Source organism: Podarcis cretensis, assembly GCF_951804945.1.
Source record: "Podarcis cretensis genome assembly, chromosome: 2".
NCBI classification, from domain to species: Eukaryota; Metazoa; Chordata; class Lepidosauria; order Squamata; family Lacertidae; genus Podarcis; species Podarcis cretensis.
The window spans coordinates 93338367-93363875 of NC_137171.1; the positions used below are offsets into that span (position 1 = coordinate 93338367).

The window sequence follows — 25509 nt, forward strand, 5'->3', positions numbered from 1 at the left end:
CTCTAGAAGCATATCAGGGGCATAATTTAGCTAAAATTTGGGGGGGTAGGCAGGGGTTGAGTTTGTGGATTTTGTTAAGGGCCCCCTTAACTTCCATTCCCCCAATAATTTGAGCACTGGTCAGCACCCCTTGATTAGAGGCAAGAGGATACTCTTGCCTATACTTACTGAGGACTGACATTCCTGGTAATCTTCCACATAGTCAGGATTTACCTGATGGAAGAGAATCACAAGCAGGTCAAAACAACAACTAGCTTCCCCCCCCCACCCAAAATCTATAACACAGTACACAATGAGCATAAATAAATTCATAAAATGCTATCATAGCCGTGCTATGGCCAGCCACTCACAAAAGCAAGCTAAGCAACCGTAAGGCTAAAGCAAAAGAAAAAAGAAAAACCCGTCAATGTAGTGTGCTGGCTCAGCTCTTTAATATGAGCAAATTTGTGCAGGACATAGGAAGAGCTTGCTGGATCAGATGACCCATCTAAGTCCAGGATCCTGCTCTAACAGTGGCAAACCAGATGCACATGAGAAACCTGCAAGCTGGACAAGAATGCAACAGCTCTCTGTCCACTTGTGATTCCCAGCAAGTCGTATTCAAAGGCATATTGCCTCTGACAGTGGAGGTAGAACGCAGCCATTGTGACTGTCGCTAGCCTTGTGGCTCCACCAATTTGTCTAATCCTCTTTTACAGCCATCCAAGTTGGTGGCCCATGGCTGCCTTTCGGTGGATAGCGTTCCGTTGACTATGTGCTATGTGAAGAACTTCCTTTTATCTGTCCTGAGTCTTCCAACATTCAGCCTTCATCGGATGCCCATGAGTTTTAGTGAGAGGGAGAAAAACTTTTCTGTATCCACTTTCTCCATGCAATGCATCATTTTATAAACTTGTATTATGGTACCTCTCAGTCGTCTTTTCTCTAAACTGAAAAGTCCCAAAGGCAGCAACTTTTCCTCACAGCGGAATAGCTCCGCCCCCTTGATTATTTTGGCTGCCCTTTTCTAACTCTACAACATCTTTTTTGAGGTGACTTTATCAACCAGTTCAAGATATCACGGTTTTCAGGGCACTTATTTATTAAAGTACATCCACAGAACTCTATAGTAGGAAAGTCACTTATGGAGAGAGTTTAGTCTTTGTTTCAAGCTTAATTCAAAGAAATGTTGGTCCTGCCTAACTTGCGACCCCTTCAGATTAAGATATTCTTTCCAAGTCTCAGTTTAGTTACCCAGCACTTATCCTGAGTAACAGTACCTATAAAACAAAGGAGGAAGACAACACGTAAGGAAAAGGTTCTCGGGATACTGACCTCTGCAGCCAAGTAGTGTCCAGTGGCAAGATGTTTGAACCGAAAAAGGCTATTCCAATATCCCGCACCACCTCGACAAGGGTCATGTTGTACTACCTGTAAAGCAATAAGAAGAGATGCCCTTCCAGAAACCACCTCTCATTTGTCCTTAAGAGGGTAATCAAGAGAATGGGCCAAAGCTAATAGATAGGAGGAAGAGAAGGGGGACAATCAACAAGAAAAAGTTTGTCTAAACAGCTATGACCAAATATATTTCCAGAGGTTTCAGGTAAAAAGTGCTTGGTTATCTCGTTATCTCAACATGTTTGTGATAGTGCATCTTCCTATGATGAGTAGCAATGCTACGCTGAAAGAACATTGGCACCAGTCAATGTAAAAAGAATGGCTTGGTGTCGGAGGATAGCTGCCTTGAGTGAGAGCAGGAAGGAGTGGTTCTATGACCACAGGTGAAATGGACTGAGTTCTGGAGGAAAGGGTTGTCTTTGGTGCCTGGACTCCTCGCTGAGAGATAATGTAACATCCATATTTGAGGATGTATTTGTTTGTGGAGATGTATACTGTGCATTTATTGGTGCCACAATAAATGTTGTGCAGGCAAAATGGTGCTGTGATTAATAATACTAATACTAATACTAATACTACTAATAATAAATTTATTATTTATACCCCACCCATCTGGCTGGGCCTCCCCAGCCACTCTGGGTTGCCCCCAACAAAATATCAAAACACAATAATGCATCCGACATTAAAAGCTTCCCTATATAGGGCTGCCTTCAGATGTCTTCTAAAGTCTGGTAGTTGTTGTTCTCTTTGACATAATTGGTCAAGACACAACATCCTCCTAGCCTCAACAGTTTAGAGGGCTTGTTTTTAGCACCCTCTAACCTGGTCTGCAGGTGCTGCTCTGAAATGCCACTCTGGCAGGTGGAAAGGAAGTTTAAACACCAGCCTGCTGCTTGAACATCAAGCCAGCCTGCAATGTGTAACATAAATCAGGTGAGACAAGGGTGAGGGTTAAAGCTCTCCTAAAGTGTTCAACCAGCTTTCCAGGCACAACACCAGGTGGCCAGGTATCCAATCCAGTTAATAACCTGTCCTTGAGAACATGTTGCTGTTTTTGAAATCTAAACAGTGTTTCCAGGTAGGGGAAAAAATATAGGAGGGAAGCGCAACAAGCTTTGGTGTATGTGGAGCTTTCCATCTATCTTTTAAATAAAGGCAATACTCATAACAAACCTATTCAGAAATCTCTATTCCCATCTTTACCTCAACTTCCCACAGAGCTTTTGAGCTAGTTGCAGAAGTAGCTGACTGTCTCCCAGTGGTTCTCAGGAAGACATGCTGCTTCTTTCTGTGCTCATCACAAGTCAGAAATTTTTCCTGCTCTGCATGAAACAACCGCACCACATCTCCCTGCAAAGGCAATGAGAAGGCAAATGGGCAGGAAGCTCAACAAATACTTTTAAAATTTAAAACCTAGCAATGAGGCACATTGTTCATCTTACCCCTTTCAGGATATCGTCTTTGTTATCGCTCCATTTCATAAAGAGGACTATTTTCCAACTTGTGTTGCAGTTCACCGAGTTCACCTGTAACAAAAGCAAGCATAAGCAATTAAAACAGAAACATGCAGACACATGAATTGTTATGAAATACTTTTGTTCAGCTGTTGCCTTTTTTAAAAAAACAACACACACACACGCTTCATCGGTGATATAAATTTTGCAAGGGAAGTGGCAGTGTGCATGAAACATTTGGAATGGTAATGGAAACCATGACTGATGCTAACTAGGAATTTCTCTCCTTGAGGGCTTGCTAACCATGGTGAGAGCTGTCCTTTTTTTGGAGTTTTATTTATTTATTAACATTCTTATGTTACATCAGTAAACATTATCATATTACATATTACATCACAAGGCTTATTATAATTTTCAGCATGTATACAAAGTTTATATACAAAGTTTATATACCTAAAGGAAAGAAACAAGGACAAAAAACTATTCCAAAATCATATATGTACCAACACTTTGGATTTCCTGTCTATTCCTTTTTTACAAATGAATGTACTCTTATTATTGTATATTTCTTTACATTTTATCTAATCATGCAGCATAGTCAAGTGTGGGAGCATTCACCAAAAATACAGGGAATCTTTACAGTTTAGGAGACAGCTATAGAAACAGACAACAAAGCTTAGTTCAACAACCTTACTGAGGCTATGATTCTGAACAACTTGAATGCAGCTGCCTAGTTTGCTCAGCAAAATTTACAGCATGCTTATGCAGAAGTTTTCAGAATTCGAAAAGACTTACAGTGCAATCCTACTTATATCTAATCAGAAGTAGATCCAAGTTGAATTCAATAGGGCTTGCCTCCAGGTAAGCTTAACCCAACCTCCCTAGGAGTAAGTTCCATTGAAATCACTATAACTTACTTCTGAGAAGACATGGGTAGGTTTCTTGAATTTAGCAAATTTACTTCTTCATAAGCAAGTTGGGAATTTTGCTGTTAGTGGTCAATTCAAGGCTCTGTCCTTCAATAACATCTTTAGTAAAGCTAACTGAGCTACAGATGAAAAATGTGTCACAGCAATATTACTATTAATGTAGTATTACTATTAATGTAAGTGTTGAAACATCTCACTTATACTCTTTATTTGCAGCTTAAAAAAACCACTCCAGTTAATCTGCAAACCAGTTTATAGTCCAACAAATTTTTATTGGCTTAGGTGTTTTGTTTTAACTTACCTCATTGCAGCCAGGATTGTCTACTAGTTGGTGACTACTGGCGTGCAGAGGCTGGCCAGCATTAACCGGATTCAATACCACCTTGTCCCCTATGACGACCTGAAAAACAAAAGAGTAAAGGTACAGTGTTGCTCCTATAATTCTAGTGACCTCCTGTTTGTGCTACTGCAATGTTCTCTTTGTGGGCTGCCCTTGAATTAGCCAGATGCAGAATGAGGCTGTCAGGCTGATGCATGGCACAGTTCAATGGAGCTGTGTGTCATTGGTCCTGAAAGTGCTGCACCGCCTACCAGTGAGCTTCAGGGCCCAATTAAAGAGTGTTAGCGCTAGAGTACAAACCCATAAATGGCCTGATAACCCAAGCAGCATCCTAAAATGTCACCTTCTGAAGGAAACCCACTGTTAGTGGTGCTGCTGAATGGCTGACACTGACACATGACAGGGCCTTCTTGGTTGTGGTCCCCCATTTATGTTGTTGTATTGTTTTTATTGTTTGCCACCCTTTGTCCCATTCAAGAGGAAGGGCAGGATAAAAATCCAAAAAATTAATATGAATAATAAAAAGGATATTTCTACAAGTTCATTTCAGAGTAATACCATTATTAAGCCAACCGAAACGTCATGAAAAAGTGTGTGAGCTTTTGAGTTTCCCAGAACTCTTCTTCAGGCTAGATGATTTTATTTAAAACACACACAAACAAAACAGGTAGGAGAGAGAGAAAGAGAGAACAACAGTTGGTGTTTGTCAAGTCCTCCATATCCACATCTTGTTAAGTTTTAAGATGGAGTGTGGGATGAGTTAGCAGACATTCAAAGGAGGCACTTTCAGGTGCACATGAAGGTTTCAGGTTGCGCTTTTGCCTCTTGGGGGAAAAGAAACACAGAATGGTTGAGCCACGATCTCTGCATATACAACAACCAGCTGCTGCTCTGTTCTGCCTCATGGAAACTTTGAAAAACAAAGTTTCGGATGGATTGTTTGACCATCAAGTAATGGAACTCAAGACAGAGGCACAGTTTTTCTAGTGCTCCTTCCACCAGCATTCATACTTCAAGGTTAATCTGAAAGTTGACAAAGCGAGTCTTTTTCCATCCACGATAGTTCAGAGATTAAAATATTTTATCATCTCTCTCACAGACATGACTCAACAACATCAAAAGGTATAACCAAAAATGCAAAATAGCGAACAATAGTTTACTTCAGCGATGCCATCCACCTTCGCTAGTGCATGTTATCATGAGTCACGGAAACCTCTCTTTAAAAATAATGGTGCTTAATGCATTTTAAATGAAGCTCTCGACTCTTGAGCAGTATTTCCACAGCAGCACTGAGACATTACTTTAAAGTGTTCGCACACATGGGAGGAGGGGGGGAGACAGCAAGGATGGAAAGTACCAGCTCACCCCCCCCCCATCATTACAGTTTGCTGCTTATCAAGTCATTCATGGAAGGCAGATGCCTGAAGCAGGAAACCTTTTGTAGGTTCCAGGGCACTTCAGAACTCTGAACAATCAGAGGTCTAACAGGTACAGGGAGTCTCCATGAAGACAGGAGGCTCTCCCTGCCATATTGTTGCCTTCCATAATTTGGAAGGGGACAGAAATGGTAACCAAGCGTAAAGGCTATGCACTTGTCCCTGCTGCTCTTCCTCACATGTTAGCAAACACATTTAAATAATTCCCGAAGAGGGTTCATATCCAGTGTGGTGTAGTGGTTAAGAGCGGTAGTCTTGTAATCTGGGGAACCGGGTTCGAGTCTCCGCTCCTCCACATGCAGCTGCTGGGTGACCTTGGGCTAGTCACACTTCTTTGAAGTCTCTCAGCCCCACTCACCTCACAGAGTGTTTGTTGTGGGGGAGGAAGGGAAAGGAGAATGTTAGCCGCTTTGAGACTCCTGAAGGGGAGTGAAAGGCGGGATATCAAATCCAAACTCTTCTTCTTCTTCCTCAATAAAGCTACACTTAAATCACTCTCACAAAAATACGTACGGCAATATAATCTGGAGCCTCTCTTTAAAACTGGCTATTTAAAGTGCTTTGGCCAAACTGATACAGTACTTGGCTGTGTTTCCTGCTTGCACTATTATAACAGGGGCATGTGAGGTGCATCAAAACTTCATAAGCTTCAGAATCTTACAGCTATAGTACCCTATTATCTACCATCACTATCAAGAAACAGTATACTAGAGTTGCCATGTCCTTCATGTTATTTCCATAAAGCAAAACAAAACATATTAAAAACGTCTCAGTCCTACATCTTCTGCCACAGAATCACCTATGTGGAAAATCAAGGTCATGGAAAGAAGATTCCCAACAAAAGCCTGGAATCAGCAATGGACTGGATGAAGGCCAATAAACTGAAACTCAGCCCTGAGTTTTTGTGGGAAAGTTATCTGGAGAGAGAGAGAGAGAGAGAGAGAGAATTCTCCCTCAAAGAGCTAGTATTTTGGGGGTACACCTAGATTCAGCTGTATCCAAAGTGGCCTAGGTTTTTCTCTGCCTTTCTTCAGATTAGGCTGGCATGCCAGTTGTAGCCTCTATTGGACAAAGGCAGCCTAGCCAGTATGTTCTAGTAACATCCGGTTTTGCCTAATATACTATGTTATATGTTAAGCTGTCTAAGAAGACTATTTGGAAACTTTAATCAAAGCAAAATACATTCTCATAAATCAGTCCTGGGTTAGAGATTGCATCTCAATAGTATTAAAAGAACCTTCAGGTCCATTTCCAAACACAATTCAATACATCACTTAGGACAATATATCACTTAGGACACAGGTTCTTAAAGGAATGCCTACCACTGCCAACCTGCCTGAGATAAGGTGTGCAGTGATCAGAGGGTGCACATTCTCAGAGAAGGCACCGTAGGTCGATTTCCTTCCCTAGAGAGACGTGTCTGACACATATTGTAAGAGGCAAATGGATTTTTATTCCCCCAGGCTTTGAAATGCATTTTAACATTTTCATTCTTAAAATGCACAAACAAACTATTACATATTCAGCTCTACTGAAGGGGATATATACAACTTTTAAAGAAATGAACAATACTAGCCCCATGTAACTGAGGGGCAGACATGCTAAGCTGTTACAGAAAAAGCAATGGAGACTACCACGACACTTTAAAGTGAATGGGTGACATCCAGCACAGTTTCTCCTTCCTCTCTTCTCCCCATGCAGCCACACAAGTGCCTCCATATTATGCTCCAGAGGATTAAGAAACTATTTGGAGCAGATTTTGGAGGGTGTCCAGGGGGCTGGAGGGAGAAAGGGGGAACAAGAAATCCAGTTGCACAAGTAGATTTCTGTTGTGCAGATGGGCAGACAACAGAGGATGTCGCCCAATGCTAATTTTGGCACACAATTTTCATGGATGCTGTGCCCCTCCCCCCAGTTTTTGCTGCAATGAAAGTAAATTAAAAAAAAAGTTCCCAATCATTTTATGATCGGGAAACTAAATGCTTGGTGCATTGCTATATTTTAGCTTAAGAACAAATTAATACATCAACAAAATAACTTAAGTGTTTTCATAACCATTTGAAGTAAGTGGAGATTTAGATGGCTACTGTTCCAGTCTTTAAAAAACATCCCTTGTTTCCAAAACATTTGTTGCCATAGCAATTCACCTCCCACTCTCTTCAGTCCAGGAAAAAGAGACATGTATACTGTACAAACTCTTGTGCATTTAATTAATCACAAGAAAGTAAGCTACTGACGAAACAGCTTTGCAATATATTGCACCGCACACCGTTTTCTCTGACAATCCTGTAAACTTACGCTATCTCCTATGGAACGCAGTTTGTAGAATGGCTGTATGTAAAACCAGGACCCTTCATTGCCAGCCTCATCCAGAGTCACCCTCATAGCATTCTTCTCTAGCAGAGCAGGAAGTCTCTTATTTACCGTCAAGTATTTGTTGCTTTTCAAGTGCAAAAGCTAGAAGTTAAAAAGAAAAAAGGGGGAAAGAGGAGGAAGGGCACCACAAACACAATTAAAACAAAACAAAACAAAAACTTTTATCCCACTGACTACAATAGTCAAAGTTTTCATAGGAACGATGAGAAAATTCCTTTAGTTCCTTAATGCTTTCACATACTGTACTCATACATACTGTACTTGTACAGTTCATACTGAGGATGAAAGCAGAAGACAATTCAGTTTTTAAGGCCCCCTTAATTATCCCAAGACATTTCTTACACGGAGTGGGAAAGCTAAAAGTTGAAACCTCCTACCCAAAATTCTCCATAGTTGAAGGAATACTGCTCAGTATGGAGTAAAAATCTGTAGAACACCAATATAATTAAGAGCTATATAGGGTGCTATAAAGAACATTAAATGTTCACTCAGTATATTTATAAATACCTTACAGCTATTACTGCATATACCCTTGTATCAGCTTTAGGAAGATGCTAAAGGCTACAAAGATGCCTACGCTACAAAAGCTAGCAACCAATCTAACACCCGCCAAATACCATATTTTTCCGTGTATAACACGCCCCCGTGTATACGCCAACCCCTATTTTTTGGGACCCCAAATTAAGGAAATGGGGGGAGATTGCCCAGAGTTGTTAAGCTTTTAGCATTTTTCAATAATAATAATAATAATAATAATAATAATATTTTTATTTAGCATTTTTAATAATAATAATAATTTAGCTTTTAGCATTAATAATAATAATAATAATAATAATAATAATAATAATAATTTGTATTTATATCCCGCCCTCCCCAGCCGAAGCCGGCTCAGGGCAGCTAACAACAATAAAACAGTACAAAAGTACAGCACAAACAACACTCTAAAATCATTCATTATAAAATTAATTCGAATCAAGCCACTGGCAACCATTGGGCCAGAGCTCCGCGAAGATTGCCGAGGGAGGGAGTCAGGCTGTGCTCTGGCCAAAGGCCTGGTGGAACAGCTCTGTATAATAAATAACATTGTCTAATGGAAAAATCTACATGGAAAAATACGGTACTTATTGGGATTTTAACCTGCGTCTCTCATATTCAAACCCATCACTGTAGGTGCTGCACCACATTAACACCTTAGAAGAATGCCTACATATATATGGATAAAAAGTACAAGGCCCAAAGTGCTGTGACAACACAGGGCAACAAGTGCTCACTAAAGCACAACCTCTTGTGAGTCGAAGAAAGGCTATGATGCTTGTGCATCTCTACTTGCAAAACAAGGAAGTTGCAACTTCATGTCAATTCAAGCCAGTCTGTGTGGCATATACAGCTGCATAGAATTATGGGTGCCATGTTCACGGAGACTTCTTGAAACACAGCTGCAGCATACCTGAATAACATTGCCATACTGGATAACCGTGCCAAGCAACTTCCTATTCTCTGTCTCATTCTGCTTCTTCTCCAAATCTGCAGCATGCTACAAAGAAAAAAAGAATGCTGATAAGCAAGGATGGGAAACTGGGTGACCAACTGCTTGCTTTAGTAAACCAACCAACAAACAAAAGTATTTTATGAAGACTGCTTGTAGAGCAAGGCAGTGGTGAAGTTTGGAAAGAACAGAGTTCTAGGGAGGAAAAATACCGTGGAAGTCTAAAAGGTTGGCCCCTTTCTGAATGCTAGTTTTAAAACCATCTAGCTTTACTTATACTTTAAAACATTTTCCAAAAAAAAAACAAAAAAAAAAACACAACCACCCCAAAACCAAATCAGGACTCAAGTTTCCCAAAAATACAGCTATACAAATATATAAAAGCCAACATTATGAATTAAAGTGATATGTGCTGTTGCTGTTTTATTTATATCCCGCCTTTCTCCCTGACAGTGACTCAAGGTAGCTTACAGCTCAAATAAGAACAGCTAAAAACAGGGGTGGGGGTGACAACAAAAACTGAAACACACACATACATGATTCATTAAAAAACATACCGATAATTACAGTAAAAACAGCACAACACCAGCCCTTTCATTAAAAGCAGTCAGTACAGGGATGGAATCAGTCTAATTTCTCTAGGGAGGGAGTTCCAAAGTTTTGGAGCAGCCATGAAGAAGGCCTTCTCAGGGCTAAGAAAAAGGCCTCCCTCAAGCCTATAAACCCAGGCACGTTCGTATGAGGGAATACAGTCTTTCAGAAAGCTTGGATCTAAAATGTACATCTAGATGGTTTGTGGCTAGTTCAGTTCCATCATGTACAGTGGTGGCCTACAGTGCATTACAAAAGGAACAAGAAGTCCTGCACTGTGGAAGAAAAGTCATCTTTCGTATTTCACAGAATGTCTCCTAAGACAAACATTCCTTTTTGATGTGCTTGTTAAACAGGCTAGTCAGCTTTCCATTAAAACATGCTGGAAGTGGCTTTACATTGTAGAACACCAAGAAGGATATTTTGGAACAACCATACAAGGTTAGACAAGAAGCGGGATATAAACCCAAACAATTGTATTCCTCTAATCCATCCTTTAAACAACAACAAAAATCAAAATGAAAGAGAATACTTCAAGTGTTTCTTACACTTCATTCTTTCAAGAAGTGAACATTTTTTGAAAGGTGTTAAATGGAGGTATAGGGTCCCACAACTCTTGATACTCAGAATCCCAAAAGTGTTAAATTAAAAAGCGTTCACAAGACCAAGAAACCTAAAATATGGGGTTACTGTCTACTAGTAGCAAAGCTATTATATTTATCTAGATCCATTTCAGTCAGACTTGGGTGAGGAAGACACCTTGGTTAGCCCTGGGTAGCATGGGAGCAGCAGTACTAGAGGAAGAGCACTTCGGCCACAAGATTTGGTCCAGGAACACACACAACTGCTAATTTGTGCTAAGCCATGGTTTGGCTTAGTGTTGTAATGTGTGAACTCCATCAGTGTCCTGGAGTCACAAAATGTTTCATCATCGGTTCTGCTTGGAAACCTCACAGCACTTTCAAAACCATAAACCAGAGTAAACTTCTCAATTGAGGTCCTGAGCTGCTTGTAGAGGTGGCGAAGAACTAGATGTGGGTTAACAAGTATAAACATCACAAAATGACAGCACTGTAATGGCTTACACACAAGGGGAACACGCATAGAATGACCAACTTTTGATGCTGAAGAACAAACAAATGAAGCACTATATGAAAAGGCCACTAGGTGTCAGCTTTCCAAAAGGAGCATTGATTTTTGATGCCGGTCAAAAACTTCAGCGTCCCAGATTCCTAAATCCCTTAAATGGCATTAGCTTAAAATAACCTGACCCTTCGCATTGGTTGATCTGCAACAGAAGATGCTGAATTCCATTGGTAGACACACAAGCCAAAAATGCAAGTGATTAAATATTGGAGTTTAACGTTTCCTTAAAGATTACTCCAAACCCACATGACACAAAAGCAGTAAGACAGGAAACTGCTTTCACGTTCCGCAAAGACTGCGCCAGGAATTCTCAATGAACAGTCCTCACACACTAAGATGCTTGTGTGCTTCTATGGTACCACTTAGGCATCTTCTAACCATATTAGTTTGTTTGCAGCACAAACAGCAGAAGAGCCCATTGGCATCTTGAAGGCTAACTCATTTTATTATGGCATTATGTATTGTGATGAAGGTTCATGCTGTAATAAAACTGCCGTAATTAAACTTTTACTGCTACAGGAAATTGTGGTGTCTAGGTCTGCGGTTTACAGGCACATGCTTCAGCTGTGAACCAGTAAATATGTTTTCCTTTAGATTTACCCCTGAAAAACAAACTCTGCTATCCCTCCTAAATGCTTTTCTTTTTATATACTCATGTGTGTAGTTTAGGTTTGATAAAACAAATTATCATTGTTAAAAAAATCTCCTGGTTGGTGTGATGGTACGCTCAGATCTTTTTCTGGATGAGCCATTCCTTTAAAAACTCTTGTATATGATAGAAATCCATCACTTGTCTGCCATAGTTAAGTATAGCACTGAGATCCATGACTTGCTGAGGCAGAGATCTTAAAAATAATAATAATCTGCTTGCTTTGAACAATCCGAGTCATATTAACTGTTTCTGAAACCCCTCTGTTTCAGAATAAGTTGGTCATGAGACACTGAGCCGTTGCGAATTTGCTTTTAAAAGACAGACTCGTACCTGCTGTGACTACAGTGAAGGTTTACAAGCATCCAGTGAAGGTAGTTTTTCATATGTGGAACTGACCTCACATGCAAGGTCAACCCATTATTAATTATTTCCCAAGAATAAATTAAGAGTTAATACACTTGGCAATTATACACTCTGCTGGTTCTTTGGATTACCTATGTCTCATTCCTTTCCCAGAAGAACTTAGCATAGTCCAATGAGCATTTGATTTGTTCTAGCTAGATCGATACGTGCAGGGGTATTTTCAGGCCAAAGCATGCCAAATACATGGTGCCAACACAAGAGCTATATACATTTATTCTGAATGGAACATATTATATTCAAAACTGAACATTTAGTGAGTCCTGATTACGATGTCACAAAACTGATCACTGAAAGGATATCCATCCATCTCAGAAAGGAAAGAATTAGGGAAAAGAGGAAATAATAATAATAATAATAATAATAATAATAATAATAATAATAATAATAAATATATTTATACCCCACCCATCTGGCTGGATTTCCCCAACCACTCTGGGCGGCTTCCAACAAAAGATTAAAAATACATTAAAACAGTCATTAAAAACTTCCCTAAACAGGGCTGCCTTCAGATGTCTTCTAAATGTCAGATAGTTGTTTATTTCTTTGACATCTGATAGGGGGGCGTTCCACTGGGTGGGTGCCACTACCGAAAAGGCCCTCTGCCTGGTTCCCTGTAACTTCGCTTCTTGCAGTGAGGGAACCACCAGAAGGCCCTTGGAGCTGGACCTCAGTGTCCGGGTTGTACGATGGGGGTGGAGATGCTCCTTCAGGTATACTGGGCTGAGGCCATTTAGGGCTTTAAAGGTTTAAAGGTTTAGGACTTTAAACTCACATTTCAAATAGGTTTCCTTAAAAAAAAAAAAGCCCAGTAATTTTTTATAATGGGAATATAATAAAATAATCACTTGTTTAAAATATGCTCCTATTTCAACTTGAGTGTAAGCCTTTGCCTTGTATTTATGTACTTCATATAAAGTATTTTATGTACTTTGTGTAAAACCAGCTACAAACTGCAGGAATAAAAGAACTTAAAAGCATCTGACTTCAATTATTAAGTCTTTCTTTTCAAAGTAAGATAGACATAAAGCTTATTCCAGTTTTCTTCCCTACCCATGTAGAGAAGTTTATTTTCAAAAATTATATGTTGTTACTCACACCACACTTTCGTAGTAAGAGATTTGCTTACTGCAGAGATGAGAACTGGAAAGTTTAATTTTTTTAAAAAAGTAGACTCGGGTACCTGTCTAAACTATGAGTACTTTCAGCAACAGGCTTGTTATGAGAAACTACTGTGTAATAATAGGTTTCCCAGCCTTTTCTTGCCAAGTTGCTACCACATTTTTAATGATTCAGGTCTGGGGAAAACACCTTCTCCCCTACCTAAAAGGGGGTAGGCATTGTTTCCCTGTGGAGCTCTCTTGTCCTACGCATGCAGAATCTATTCAAGGCCCATGTCCCTCATTTCTATGCTCTTAGTTTCTTGCACATGTAGCTGATTACAGATGTTAAGAAAAAGTATCATCAACTCTGATTCCCCCCCCCCTCATTTGACCTGGGTTTGGTTTGTTCACATTAAAGCATGTATTGAGAAGACCCCTCTGCCTACCTCTTTGCTAGCCACCTTTGTCCACACCTAAACAAAGACACCCCACCACCCTTCCCCATCCCTTCGCAGTCTGCTCCAAGCACCTCCCCTCACAGATCACAACAACCCCCACCCCCTTTTAAAGGAGAGCAGAGGTGCTTCCCAGAGTAGCTTAGTAAACCGCTCTGTAAAGTGATACTCCACTCAATTAAACAGCTCGCCTAGGCAACCTGCCACCAGCACTAATTGCCTGCTCACCTGCGCGTCATTTACCATGCAGGAGTTGGCATGGCTGCCTGTTGAAAGTCATATGAACTGCAGCATGGCAACAGTCTTACGTGTGTGTGTGTGTAAAAATGATTATTTAAAAGTACTGTAACGTAAGATGTTGAAATCAAAAAGCAGCATAAGATGAAGATCAAGATCAGTACCATACTCACATGTAGCTTGTTGAGCAATACAGCGTCAGTTGTGCTGTTAGCTCCTGGCTTAGCAGCTTTCCAAAACTGCTTCTGTGCAGAATAGCGATTCATGGGACATAACTTGAAGAGGCAATCTACAAAGAGACATAAGAAAGAGCAATAGTTTAGCCATAGTTACATGATATTAGTTTTATCAACTATTATTAGTTTTAATACCGTACACCAATTTAAAATATTTGAGAGACATTTGGAAGAATTTTTTTTTTTAAGGAAAACAAAGCCACTGTATAAAACAGAAGAATTCATTATTCCATGATTTATGATAAACACCAGAATGGTGGTATTTGACTTCAAATCTGCAAAGCACAAATAGTATGTTGATTTCTATACAATCAAGCACGTGATAAAAGAATTTGTGCTTTCCAGGTTTAATTCTCTTTAGCTCTAGTACACAGATCCAGATTTGGCCATCTAGATATGGCTTGATTTTTATTTTATTTTATTGAAAGGATAAATTGATGATTCATATAATATTTTTTGAAAACTCAGAGGAAGGCTGTGACATTTATAATTCTGGAATCAAACTTTTATGCCCTACTCTTATATGGAACTGAAATAGGGGACTTTAAAGTAGCACTAAGGAAACTGCTGCATCAGTACAACCATTTCTGCTTGTCTGATGGAATGATCTCCCTTTTTCTTGCCCCACATGCTGATCTGTGGGTTCTCCCCAGAGCCTATTAGGTGGGCAAGAAGGGAGGAGAAGGGGGCAAAGCCCTATTACACTAGCAGGACTTGACAAACTGGCTAACACTAGGCACAACTATTTAATTTTACCCACCCTTTTGACAGTACAACTAATGCAATTTTGTTTTCAGAATAAGATCTGGCAGGTCTATTTTACGAGCACCTAACCTAAGGGAAATCCCCTCAATTCTTGTTGAGAGCTGAAACTGGGATATTACCTAGCAGAAATGAAAGTTCATACACAGTAGAAGTTAGACTTCCAAGACTTAATCTAAGCAAGCAGATGCAATCTTTTTCTGACTCAAATGTTTGAATTCACAAAGTTGCTCATATGGTTCAGCTATATGTGTCTTCTACGTACTGTTTTCAGGATATGTAGCCACTGAACACAAACTGGAATCCAAACGCAAATACATTATTTTTGGGCAGAGATTTTGTTTATTGGCAGGATTAAAAGCACCCTGATATGCAGAAATTAATTCCACCTATTAATAGCCCTATCAGATTTCATGCCAAGGAGTGTTCCAAGCCTTCTGCGTTTTCAGTGAGTTTCCTCCACAATTTCAGACAAATAAAGGCTATACATGCCTATGATTCTATGTGTTGTTTAAGTTATAGCATCATACTTGTAGAGGTACAATGTTCCCTACAATTCCACTGTAGTCTTTTTCAGGAGGTATGGAAATGGGGGAGCTACCATGTGATGGGGCTGCAGCAGGGTTATAAGCATGCTAGATCCAGTCCTGGGTCTGTGGCTTTCCAATAATAAGGCCTTTGTGAATACATCTTGTAAAATCCAGATTGCAAAATGTGTAAGGAATCCTCATGCATACAAAAAGTTGTCCACTGCAAAAAGTCACATTCTAAATCATGGAAGGCAACTAAAATGCGGCCAGAGGGTGGCTCTGATATGTTGTCAGATATCTGATATCCCTCACCTGATATGTTTTCTAATTCCATAATTCCTGTGGAGAGATTGGGTTATATCTCATAAAATGCAATGAATAAGCTACTGAAAAATTAAGAAAGTTATTCAGACCAGCAGAAAGAATAATCTATCCTGGTCAGTGAAAACAATGACAGGAGTTGAAACTATGGAAACTTTTGCCTTGGGCAGCTGTGAAACAATGGCAAACCTCTTGTGGCTTGAATGAAGCTGAGATGGAAGCTTTTATTTTATTTTATTTAATAAAAAAAAAAACCACACCAAAAATAGCTTCCTTCTTTACGAGCAAATTGCTGTGTACGTTTTAACATTGTTGTTTATGCTTTGGTTCCATGATCACTTAGATTTACTTATTGTTTAAGTGGTTCCTTTGGTCTGACATTTTCTTGTTGCAGCTTACAGCTAAAACAGCTTATGGCTAAAACTAACAAAATCTAGTCAAGCAAGAAACACCAAAATAATTGCATTTTGAAGCAATGTATTTAAATAGCATAAATGGACCTAAACAGGAATTATGGGCCAAATCTACTTATGCCAACAGACAAATACTAAAAAGGTTATAATAGTTGTTTGCTCGCAGAGGTTTATACAAGTTGCAATACTCTCTTCTACAACTGGCTTAACATTCCACCATAGAATGTGTGAGCGCCACTAATGTGCAAAGTTTCATCTCTACATCCAAAGTAAAGATTACTTTGTCATCCCTCACAGCAGTACCAATCTTCCGAGCAGCTATAATTTAAAGGACCCATGACTATGCCATCAGGCTTTTCAAGCTGAGAGAGAAAGGCAACTGAAGACAGGTTCTGGACATTTAATACCTATGACTTCCTTCTGTTTTGCTATAAGCACCAGTGAGCAAGCGCGTGAGCAAGCGCATTTAACCATTTATGCAGGCAGTGGCAACATGGCAAGAAGAACAGAGATAAGTAGCAAAACAGGTAAGTGTCCTTCTAAGGGCTGCTTATGGAGTTTAGGTTGTCAATCACTGACTGCTGCTTGTATTTGTGGCATGAAGCAAATATATTAATGTATTGTAAGTTTCAGCAGTGAGGGTTTTTAAATAGAACGTGTTTTAGCAAGTTCAAGATGCTATTTCCACCAACAACTTGGGAAGCCACAATTAGATATAACTGCTTGGGAAAGGGGGAGAGAAAAGGAAAAGAGATTCTCCCTAGATCAGAACAAATTTCCCCCTCATCAGTTGCTAAGCAACAGATAATGCAAAAATTAAATCAAGCTCTTTCAGAATTGAGTGCTCCAAGTAACCATTAGAACTTCTAGCTGCCAGAAAAGTGAAAAATAGAACAGCTGTTCCAAGTGCCTCTTTGCAATTATGCAGAAATAAAACTTTAGGCTGTTCATTATGTAATGCAATAGACAATGCAATGTTATATGCAGTTGCATAATCAACTTCAAAATATGGCTTAATATCCTGGTTTGTCCTAGAGCAGTTAACCATAGTCCCCCAGTTCGGACAAAACAGGAAACGATGGTTAATTAAGAAATTTAATCACAGCTTGCATGGCGGGGCTCTGTGCATGAGTAAAAGGCTTGTGTATTGTTTCAGCTTAATAAGCAGTATAGGATCATCTGAAGCCTCTTACTAAATTAAGGGGGAAAACTTACTTCAAGGGATCTTAGTATCCCACATCAAGTTATTGAAAAAGACAACAAATGAGCCAATCTAACCTATTATCCTATTCTGCAGGTAGTCAGCCCCAATAATCTTCAGCAGAAAAAATACATTGATGGCTCAAGGCTCAAATCATTTGGACCTGGAACAAGAAGTCACCTGGATCTTATCACTGAAAGTTATTTACTATCCTACCCGCACAATTACAATCCTAAACTCATTTCAGAAAGAATCATGGCAAAATGAGAACAGGAAATCTTGGGAGCCACAGCTAAATAGTTAGATTTGAACCCTAGCAGGTAACCTGCAGGGTTTTAGATACAGAAGATCTCCAAACATAATCCTGCCATTGGACAATGAAAATACTTAAGTCCTAGGGGCCAGAGGAGGAAGTAAGAAGCATGCATCCAGGCAACAGCCTAATGAGAACTGGATATGGGGGTGGGGTGCAGTATGGAACAGGGGATAGAAGGATGAACATTGTATTTTAGGTAAACCACCTTGAGATTCTTCTAGATCAAAAGAAAGAGCAGAAAAGAAGAATAGAATTTTCCATTTTATTGACCATGATCACAACAACAACCCCTTACCAATTCCATAAATCAAAACAAAAACAAAGCAAGAATATTTGACTTTAAAAAGAAGGAAATGGAAGAGGGGTTAAGCTTTCAAGTTGAGTTTTTCCCCCAGACACTAATATTTCGAATTTACATCCAAATGATTTGCAGAGAATGACAGCTGTGACTAACACAGAAGGTACACTTCAGGCTGGTATTTTTGTATTGCAAATTGTAATCAACATGCCAGGCACAAAGAATCTTCATTTCTACCCGAGAGAGAAATGTATTCATTTGTCATTAGCAATCAGCAAATGGTACTTCCAGGAATGTAATAATGCAGCAACCTGGAGAATCAGGGGACAAAAATATTTCCCAACCAACTGGAACGTATTTAAGTTTGCACAGATTTTAGACCAAGCTAAGGAACCTGTGGTCCTCCAGAAGTTGACTGACTCGAATTTCCATCCATTTCAGCCAGAATACCAAAGGTTGAAATTATGGGAGCTGTAGTCTTGCAACATCTGGAGATTCACATATTCCTCATTTCTGGAGTAGAACTTCTGGATAATGCCATGGGTTGGGCCCAGAACATGCAAGTGTGACCAAGACAGCTATTGCCTCCACCTGCCTACTCATCCTCTCTCCAGGTTGCACAGCAGAGAGAATATCATGCTTTCTTGCCCTTTCCCCACCACTTTGAGAAGCAGCAAGGGAAGGAGACACCACCCATTCCTATTGCTCACACGTTCCAAGGGAGGGAGACTCTACTGGGCACAGTTTTTAAAAGCCACAATTCCATAATGAAACAGGTAATGCAGTGTGTAACGGACATTAGAAGCAAGGACAGAAGTGCTAGCATTCTAAGCAGGAAAACTAACACAACAATCTCTCTGTCTGAATGCTCCCAGGGAAAAAAGGGGGTGAGTTCTGTGATAGTGTTGCAACTTTGAATTGTTTCCCCCCAGTTTGCTAACCTGACACCTGGTTTCCCATGTTTTAAGCACCAGACTATATTTAACCGATTTAACTGATATTTGACAGTAAAACGACAGCACCACCTGGATGTACTTTTCAGTTATTGTTTTTAGTGTGTGTGTGTGTGTTTGTGTTTAGCAGCTTAACTTGTGCTTCATTCACCTCAGGCTCGCCATTTAAAAAGTTACAGCATTGAAAGAGACATGTTGATAGCTCATAGCTTATCAGTGGATGCCATACAAAGAATAAATATAACATACAGAAAACAAAACCATGCATTTAAATTACCAGAAGGATGTGAAGAATCGGTTGCAATGTGAGAGGATATTTATAACACAACCCTGTTGTTACATTTTAACACTGGTAAAGAGTGAACTGTATAAAGAGATAAACTGTCAGTTGACTTCTGACTAAAGCCAGGAAGAGATGCAATGCATAGGGGTTCAGTTGGCAGTTTTCCAAGAAACAGCTAGGCTGTTGGTTTGTGGGGTTTTTTAAAAGGTCTTTACATACTTGGAAGGTTTTCTGTGATGGCAATTAACACCAGAACTTGGCTTTTGTACAAGAAAGGAGAGTTGGGAAAGGGTCAGATTATGATAGTGGAGATTCTATTTTAAAAAATAAAATAAATCACCAGTTCTTAGTTGCCACAGATTCACAATTCCAAGGAGAACCTAATGACTGGCCAGAGGGATCTGACTGGAAATACCATAAGGGCAAGCAGAGCACTGTTTGAGAGGGAAGGGGGCTAGTCAATAAGTGTCGAGGCAGAAGCTGAGAAGCAGAAAGGACAGGGAGTCTCCAGAGACAGTTTTCTCAGATAGCCTCTGACCAGAGCTGCGGTCGCCAACAGCTAGCCACAGGAGGACTTCAGAGGAGGCAACTGCAATATTTTTGTGGGAATCTTCAAGTTACCTGACCAGAAGGAAGATTTCAGGGGAAAGCTGAAGAGAGCCTTTCAGAGGAACAGAGGCAGCCTCAAGGAGATTGAATCTAGTGTGAGTGATGAGCCAGTCTTGGACTCCCGGCAGTGTGTCCACTCAGCCCCAACTTGCCCACTTGCAGCCCTATCCAGGTAAATTGTAGTACTGTAGTAGCAGTATTGGCAGTAAGCAACACTGTCAGGGAAGCCTAATATTGTACTAAAGGTACAATATTAGAAACATTTTATTAAGTACGATGACCCTTGAACAGATGGAACAAGCCACTTCCAGAAACTCTAGAATTTCCTTTCAAACACACTTAAGAGAGGGCTGGGCAAGCATCTCTCAGAGGCCAACACAGCTCTAAATGCACTTATATTCCGTTTACGTATTTCCCACAATAATATAAAGTTAACACTATAAATATAAAAAAAAGTATGTGAGCAAAAAGGAAGAAATAAATACACAAATAAATGATCAAATGGGCTAAAACATGTTAAATTAATGTTTGAAATGCTAAATTTGTTTACAATATAAAATAAGGATTAACATTTACTTGTGCCTTATTGCACCAATGCATGATAAAATAAAACCCTCAATTTTTTAATGAATAAATTATCTGGTTCTTTACCCTCACTCACACTTACAACATTAGTCAACTTATGGGTGCTGGCTAATTAAAAAATATATTTATAATCCATTATTTCATTGTAAGATGCTCCATTAATTTTGACAGGATTGGAATAAGATGCTCCATTAATTTTGACAGGATTGAATGTGCATATCTCTGCAATGAATTGTGGTTACTGTCTCCAGCTGGATTAGACTACTGTATTTTTCCATGTATAAGACGTCCCCTATTTTTTTTTGAACTCTAAATTAAGAAATCAATATTTTAAACACCTGAGATCGCCCAAACATGTTGACTTTTTTTTTAGGAAATTCACCCAAATGTGCTGCCGCTGAGGGAGGGAAGCAAGGCAGGGCAGATGGGTGAGCGATAGCTAGTGACAGGGAAAGGGAGAAGGATTCAGAGCCAAGCAGGGCATGAAGATGGCGGACACCAATAAGAAGAAGAACGTGCAGCTGAAGTGCTGAACCGTATTTTTCTGTGTAAAAGATGACCCCTGTGTATAAGACAGCCCCCTATTTTGGGCTAAAAAAAGCAGCAAAAACCCCCACCTCTTATACATGGAAAAATATGGTACCTGCAAAGTGACTTCTGTTTTTTTTAAGGCATGTGGAGAAAGACATTTAGAAGCAAAATTCCATTTTCATATCAGCCACACATGCTTTTCACAATATATATTTAAGTATGCAGGTCATATATTAAGCGCCTATGAAATACCAATCCGCCTGTTCTCATTCCACGAAAGTAATTAAAATAATAGGAATTCAGGTTGATTCTAAGTTCACAGCTCCTTTCAAATAATAATAAAAACATTTGCAAGTCTGAGGTCACCAGTCACCCTAGCTATTATTTCAAGATATTTAAGTTTTATATTATTCAAAATTATTGGAAATAGAATCATTAAAAGGAGAACTGTGAATGGCAGGCAGGAGATTGCAGTGTGGATATATGCTAACATCCTGCCCCATCCTTATGACAGAAACAAAATCTCTGCCTGTCTCTGTGTATATCAATATTAGACAGAGATACCATGAAAATCCCCATGGAAGAAACAATATTTTCTGGCAACAGAATCTCAAGCATATCTGGTCTAGCAACAAACAGCACTCTATATTTCTACTAAGGGATTCATATTCACAGACTTCCCTGGTCTGACTCACAATTTCCAATTGATTACATGCATGCTTTAATAAATAGGTAGCTCTTAAAAAAAAGCTTCAGATAATGCAAATCTGAAGAAAGCAGGAAAATTGTCATTTGGTTTGCCTGTAAGTAGTTGATTTTTTAGAAAACAGTGGGAGGACAAACCAGGCCAAGACAGGGACAACAGTTTAGTCTCTTTCCCTCATGAACCCAAACTCATAACCCTAACCCCTCAAATACTAGCTTATTTGCTTTTTTAAAAATGCTATTCAATGACAAAACTATGTGACAAATGCCACGTCTAGTTTTGTCCTAAGTTTTCATTCCTAGATTGGCATGGGACAGGGAAAATAACTGATAAATGGAGAAGGTAGCCACAACGTTGCCTGCTCCTTATTTGCTTTCAGTAGTAGTGTGAAACTTTGCATTAAAAATGCAGACAGCCACAAAAGGCTCAACAAGAACTGTAATTCTTGCAAGGTATTTTATATTCAGGTACAGTTAACCAAGTACAAAATATGCATAACGTTGTCAATGGCAAAGGGTATGCAAATTTCAAATGTGACTTTCCCCCTTTTGGAGGAGGGAAGATTTAGGCTGTGTAGAAACTTCTGAGCAGAAACAGGAAAACCACATTTGAAACAAATGCACCATATTCAACAATCTCTTGACTAGCATACCGGTATATCAGCTGGTGACAGAACGGTGGGAATACCCAAACTCTTCCTTCCCAGCTATAGAAAGAACAGTAGCTTTGAATCCCCGTTACCAGAATTAGAGCTGCCCCAAATATTCTCCATTTTGTTCTCAGAAAGAAGCTAGCAAACTAGGTGGAACGCTATTGTCCCGTCCCCTGCCAAAGAAAAATGCAGTTTATGCAAATATCTACCCTACCCCACCCTATCCAATCCTGTTTGGCACCATTATTCTCTCTGATGGCTGCTGTTTCCTCTTTCTGCAGCTCACCCAAAGAAGGATGATGCAGCAAACCCAATGCACTGCACTGCACACACAATCAGATTTGGCTACGTGACAATGTTAGGGGGGCCCTTGAGGATGTTTGAGAGAAAGGAGGCAAGTGAGGTCAATGTAAATGAATAAGTGAATATTTTCAGAAGTTGGGGGGGGGGGCATTTTGGGAATTCCTAGAAACAGTATGCTGGAAAAAACCAGCCTAGCTGATGCACTCTACTTGTAGAATATCAGAGTCTTATTTTTTTAAAATGCAATCTAGTAGTTGGCCCAAGAGATAACTGAGTGAAATGGAGATAAGTTGGAGATGGGTAGAGCAAACTGGGATTTAATAATAATAATAATAATAATAATAATGCAGTATTTCTTTGCTCCGTATTTTCATATTTAGCAGCAAAGTAAATAATACCTGGGACGCGGGTGGCACTGTGGTCTAAACCACTGAGACTCTTGGGTTTGCCGATTGGAAGGTTGGCGGTTCAAATCCCCATGACAGGGTGAGCTCCTGTCGCTCGGTCCCTGCTCCTGCCAACCTAGCAGTTCAAAAGCACGTCAGAGTGCAAGTAGATAAATAGGTACCACTCCGGCGGGAAGGTAAACGGTGTTTCCGTGCGCTGCTCTGGTTTGCCAGAAGCGGCTTAGTCATGCTGGCCACATGACCCGGAAAAACTGTCTGCAGACAAACGTCAGCTCCCTCGGCCAGTAAAGCGAGATGAGCGGCACAACCCCAGAGTCGTCTGCGACTGGACTTAACTGTCAGGTGTCCTTTACTTTAAATAGTACCTAGCTTCATGTGATGTTCTCTAACACTCACCAGACAGATAGTTAGAAAGGGCTTAGGGAGTCTCAGAAAGCAAAGCAAGTTATAGAGGAGATAACTACGTTTTAAAAGGACAGTGTTTGTCAAACTTCTATTCGCAGTCTTGATTGTGTGAGGTGACATGCACAATCCCCAACATTTAAGAGCTAGTTTGTATGATCAGCACCTTCATGAATTTCTTGCCTAAAAATGCGAGTGTGTGTGTGTGTGTGTGAGAGAGAGAGAGAGAGAGAGAGAGAGAGAGAATATGAAAGAAAGATCAGTCAAAACCTGCTGTTTCACCACATCTACAAGAGAGGAACAAAGCCCACTGGTCATTTTATAAAGCTGATAAAGTACATTGCCTAATATTAAGACTTAAACAGAAAAAAAAATACATCCCTGAAACTACTACTTAACTAGTCAGCTTTAAACTATCATTTTCAAAGCATATTTGCTAATTTTTTGGTAGTACTACTTCCCTATTTTGTTAATGCAACTTCCCTATTTTGCTCAATAGTGCCCTTTTGCATTTCTCTGAAACCCGTAGAATAACATGGCTCAAAGCTCCTTTTTAAATGTTGCACAGTTCTTGTTTAATTTTAGATGCTTTTAGGGAAAGACCCAACTGCTCAAGCTCAGAGGAATTCACCCTTCTCTTCCCTTCTTCCCGCCCTGCTGAGCCCTTCAAATCCTTAGTGGAGGCCCAAGACAGTCTACATTAAACAACTACAATCTTTTGGCAGAGGATCAAAAATTATTGTAACATAGCATGGAATTTCTCCATCAAGACATTTTTAGAGACGTGGCTTTGAAACAGTCTCCCACTTCTTCCGAAAAGAAACAGAGAAAGTTTCTCACTTGGCAACCCTCTTGTAATCTGAGATAAAAAGTCAACAAACAAAACCTGAATTGCTTCAAATATTGAAAGATAAGTACCTGTTAAAAGGTACAACCCCAAAAGTTTTAAGTGCAATAAAGCCATGTGTGGCAAAATGAACATAGGCTTCAGCCTGATCCAGCATAGTGTTCTCCAACTAATATGTTCTCAGAATGGCCAATCAAGAGGCCTCTGGGATGTCTGCTAGAAGGGCCTAACTGCAACATGGGAGTGGTCTAATTGCTCCCACACAGCCTCAACCTATCTTGGAATACAAAGCTCACCTGTGACCACTGAAGCTTCCAAAATCTCTATAGCTCTAACTTCCCCTATGAATGTAAACAGAAAGAGACTTTGGGCAAGTTGGTAAGCAGCTCCGACTCAGGGCTCCATGATTGTCTCCAACACACTACCTGCTCCATATTGGCGCTAGGGTCCTGGGGAAAGATGCCTGCAATGGGCCCCATCTCTAAGTGGGCTGCCTCCATGTCATTGCCCAAAAGGAGAGGGGCAAGGGAAGTGGAGGGTATTGCTCTCTTTGGCCCATCACTACTTGCATGCTTGTGAAGGGCAGGGGGAGGAAGGAGCAACAATGATGGGAACCATGGAATTAGTAGCCAGCCCATAAATTCAGGAGTGCTGGCTTTCTGAGGTCCTCAAGACCCACCCTGCTCACCAATTCTCTTCTTCTGCCTTGGTCTGATCCAAGTCTTTGGCTCTTACCTGGACTGTTTGCCTATACGTGTCCTTAGTGTTCTCCTGACCCAGCTATGCCTTATACATGCCCACGGCATTCCCTTTCCAAAATTACAGAAGAGGCACAATATCGTCAACTCAGCTATTCCGGCACTTTTTAGAACACCGAAAGCCATTCTCAGAGGAATTGACAGACATGGGTGCCCTGCATGAAGACATTGAACTAAGTGGACTTTTAATTCTCCCAAACGCTTAAAGATTCAATGACACAGATATACACAGAACAACCTCCCACCAAGCCTATTTCCTATCCACAATAATCCAAGTTGATTAACACTGACGATTTCCCTATTACTGAAAACAATCTCCTTAACTTCGGAGGAAGGGAAACGAAAGTGGAAAAATAGTCCCTAAACTAGCAGAACAGTTCCTTCCAGAAGCAAC

General features: G+C 40.1%; 1 protein-coding gene across 8 annotated transcripts in view; it reads right to left on the minus strand.

The window, feature by feature from the left end:
- The window catches only part of ITPR1 (inositol 1,4,5-trisphosphate receptor type 1), a 224352-nt gene that overhangs the window by 145132 nt on the left and 53711 nt on the right, over positions 1-25509 (minus strand). For 6 of the 8 annotated variants that reach the window (XM_079957521.1, XM_079957523.1, XM_079957522.1 and 3 more), the window contains 8 exons: positions 14176-14291; positions 9360-9446; positions 7835-7993; positions 4062-4160; positions 2820-2903; positions 2581-2727; positions 1315-1410; positions 169-213 (listed from right to left, as the gene is read on the minus strand). In XM_079957521.1, the coding sequence (XP_079813647.1) occupies positions 169-213; positions 1315-1410; positions 2581-2727; positions 2820-2903; positions 4062-4160; positions 7835-7993; positions 9360-9446; positions 14176-14291 (833 nt within the window). The remainder of the gene's footprint in view (positions 1-168; positions 214-1314; positions 1411-2580; positions 2728-2819; positions 2904-4061; positions 4161-7834; positions 7994-9359; positions 9447-14175; positions 14292-25509) is intronic. The other 2 variants (XM_079957524.1, XM_079957519.1) reach the window with 1 other exon arrangement.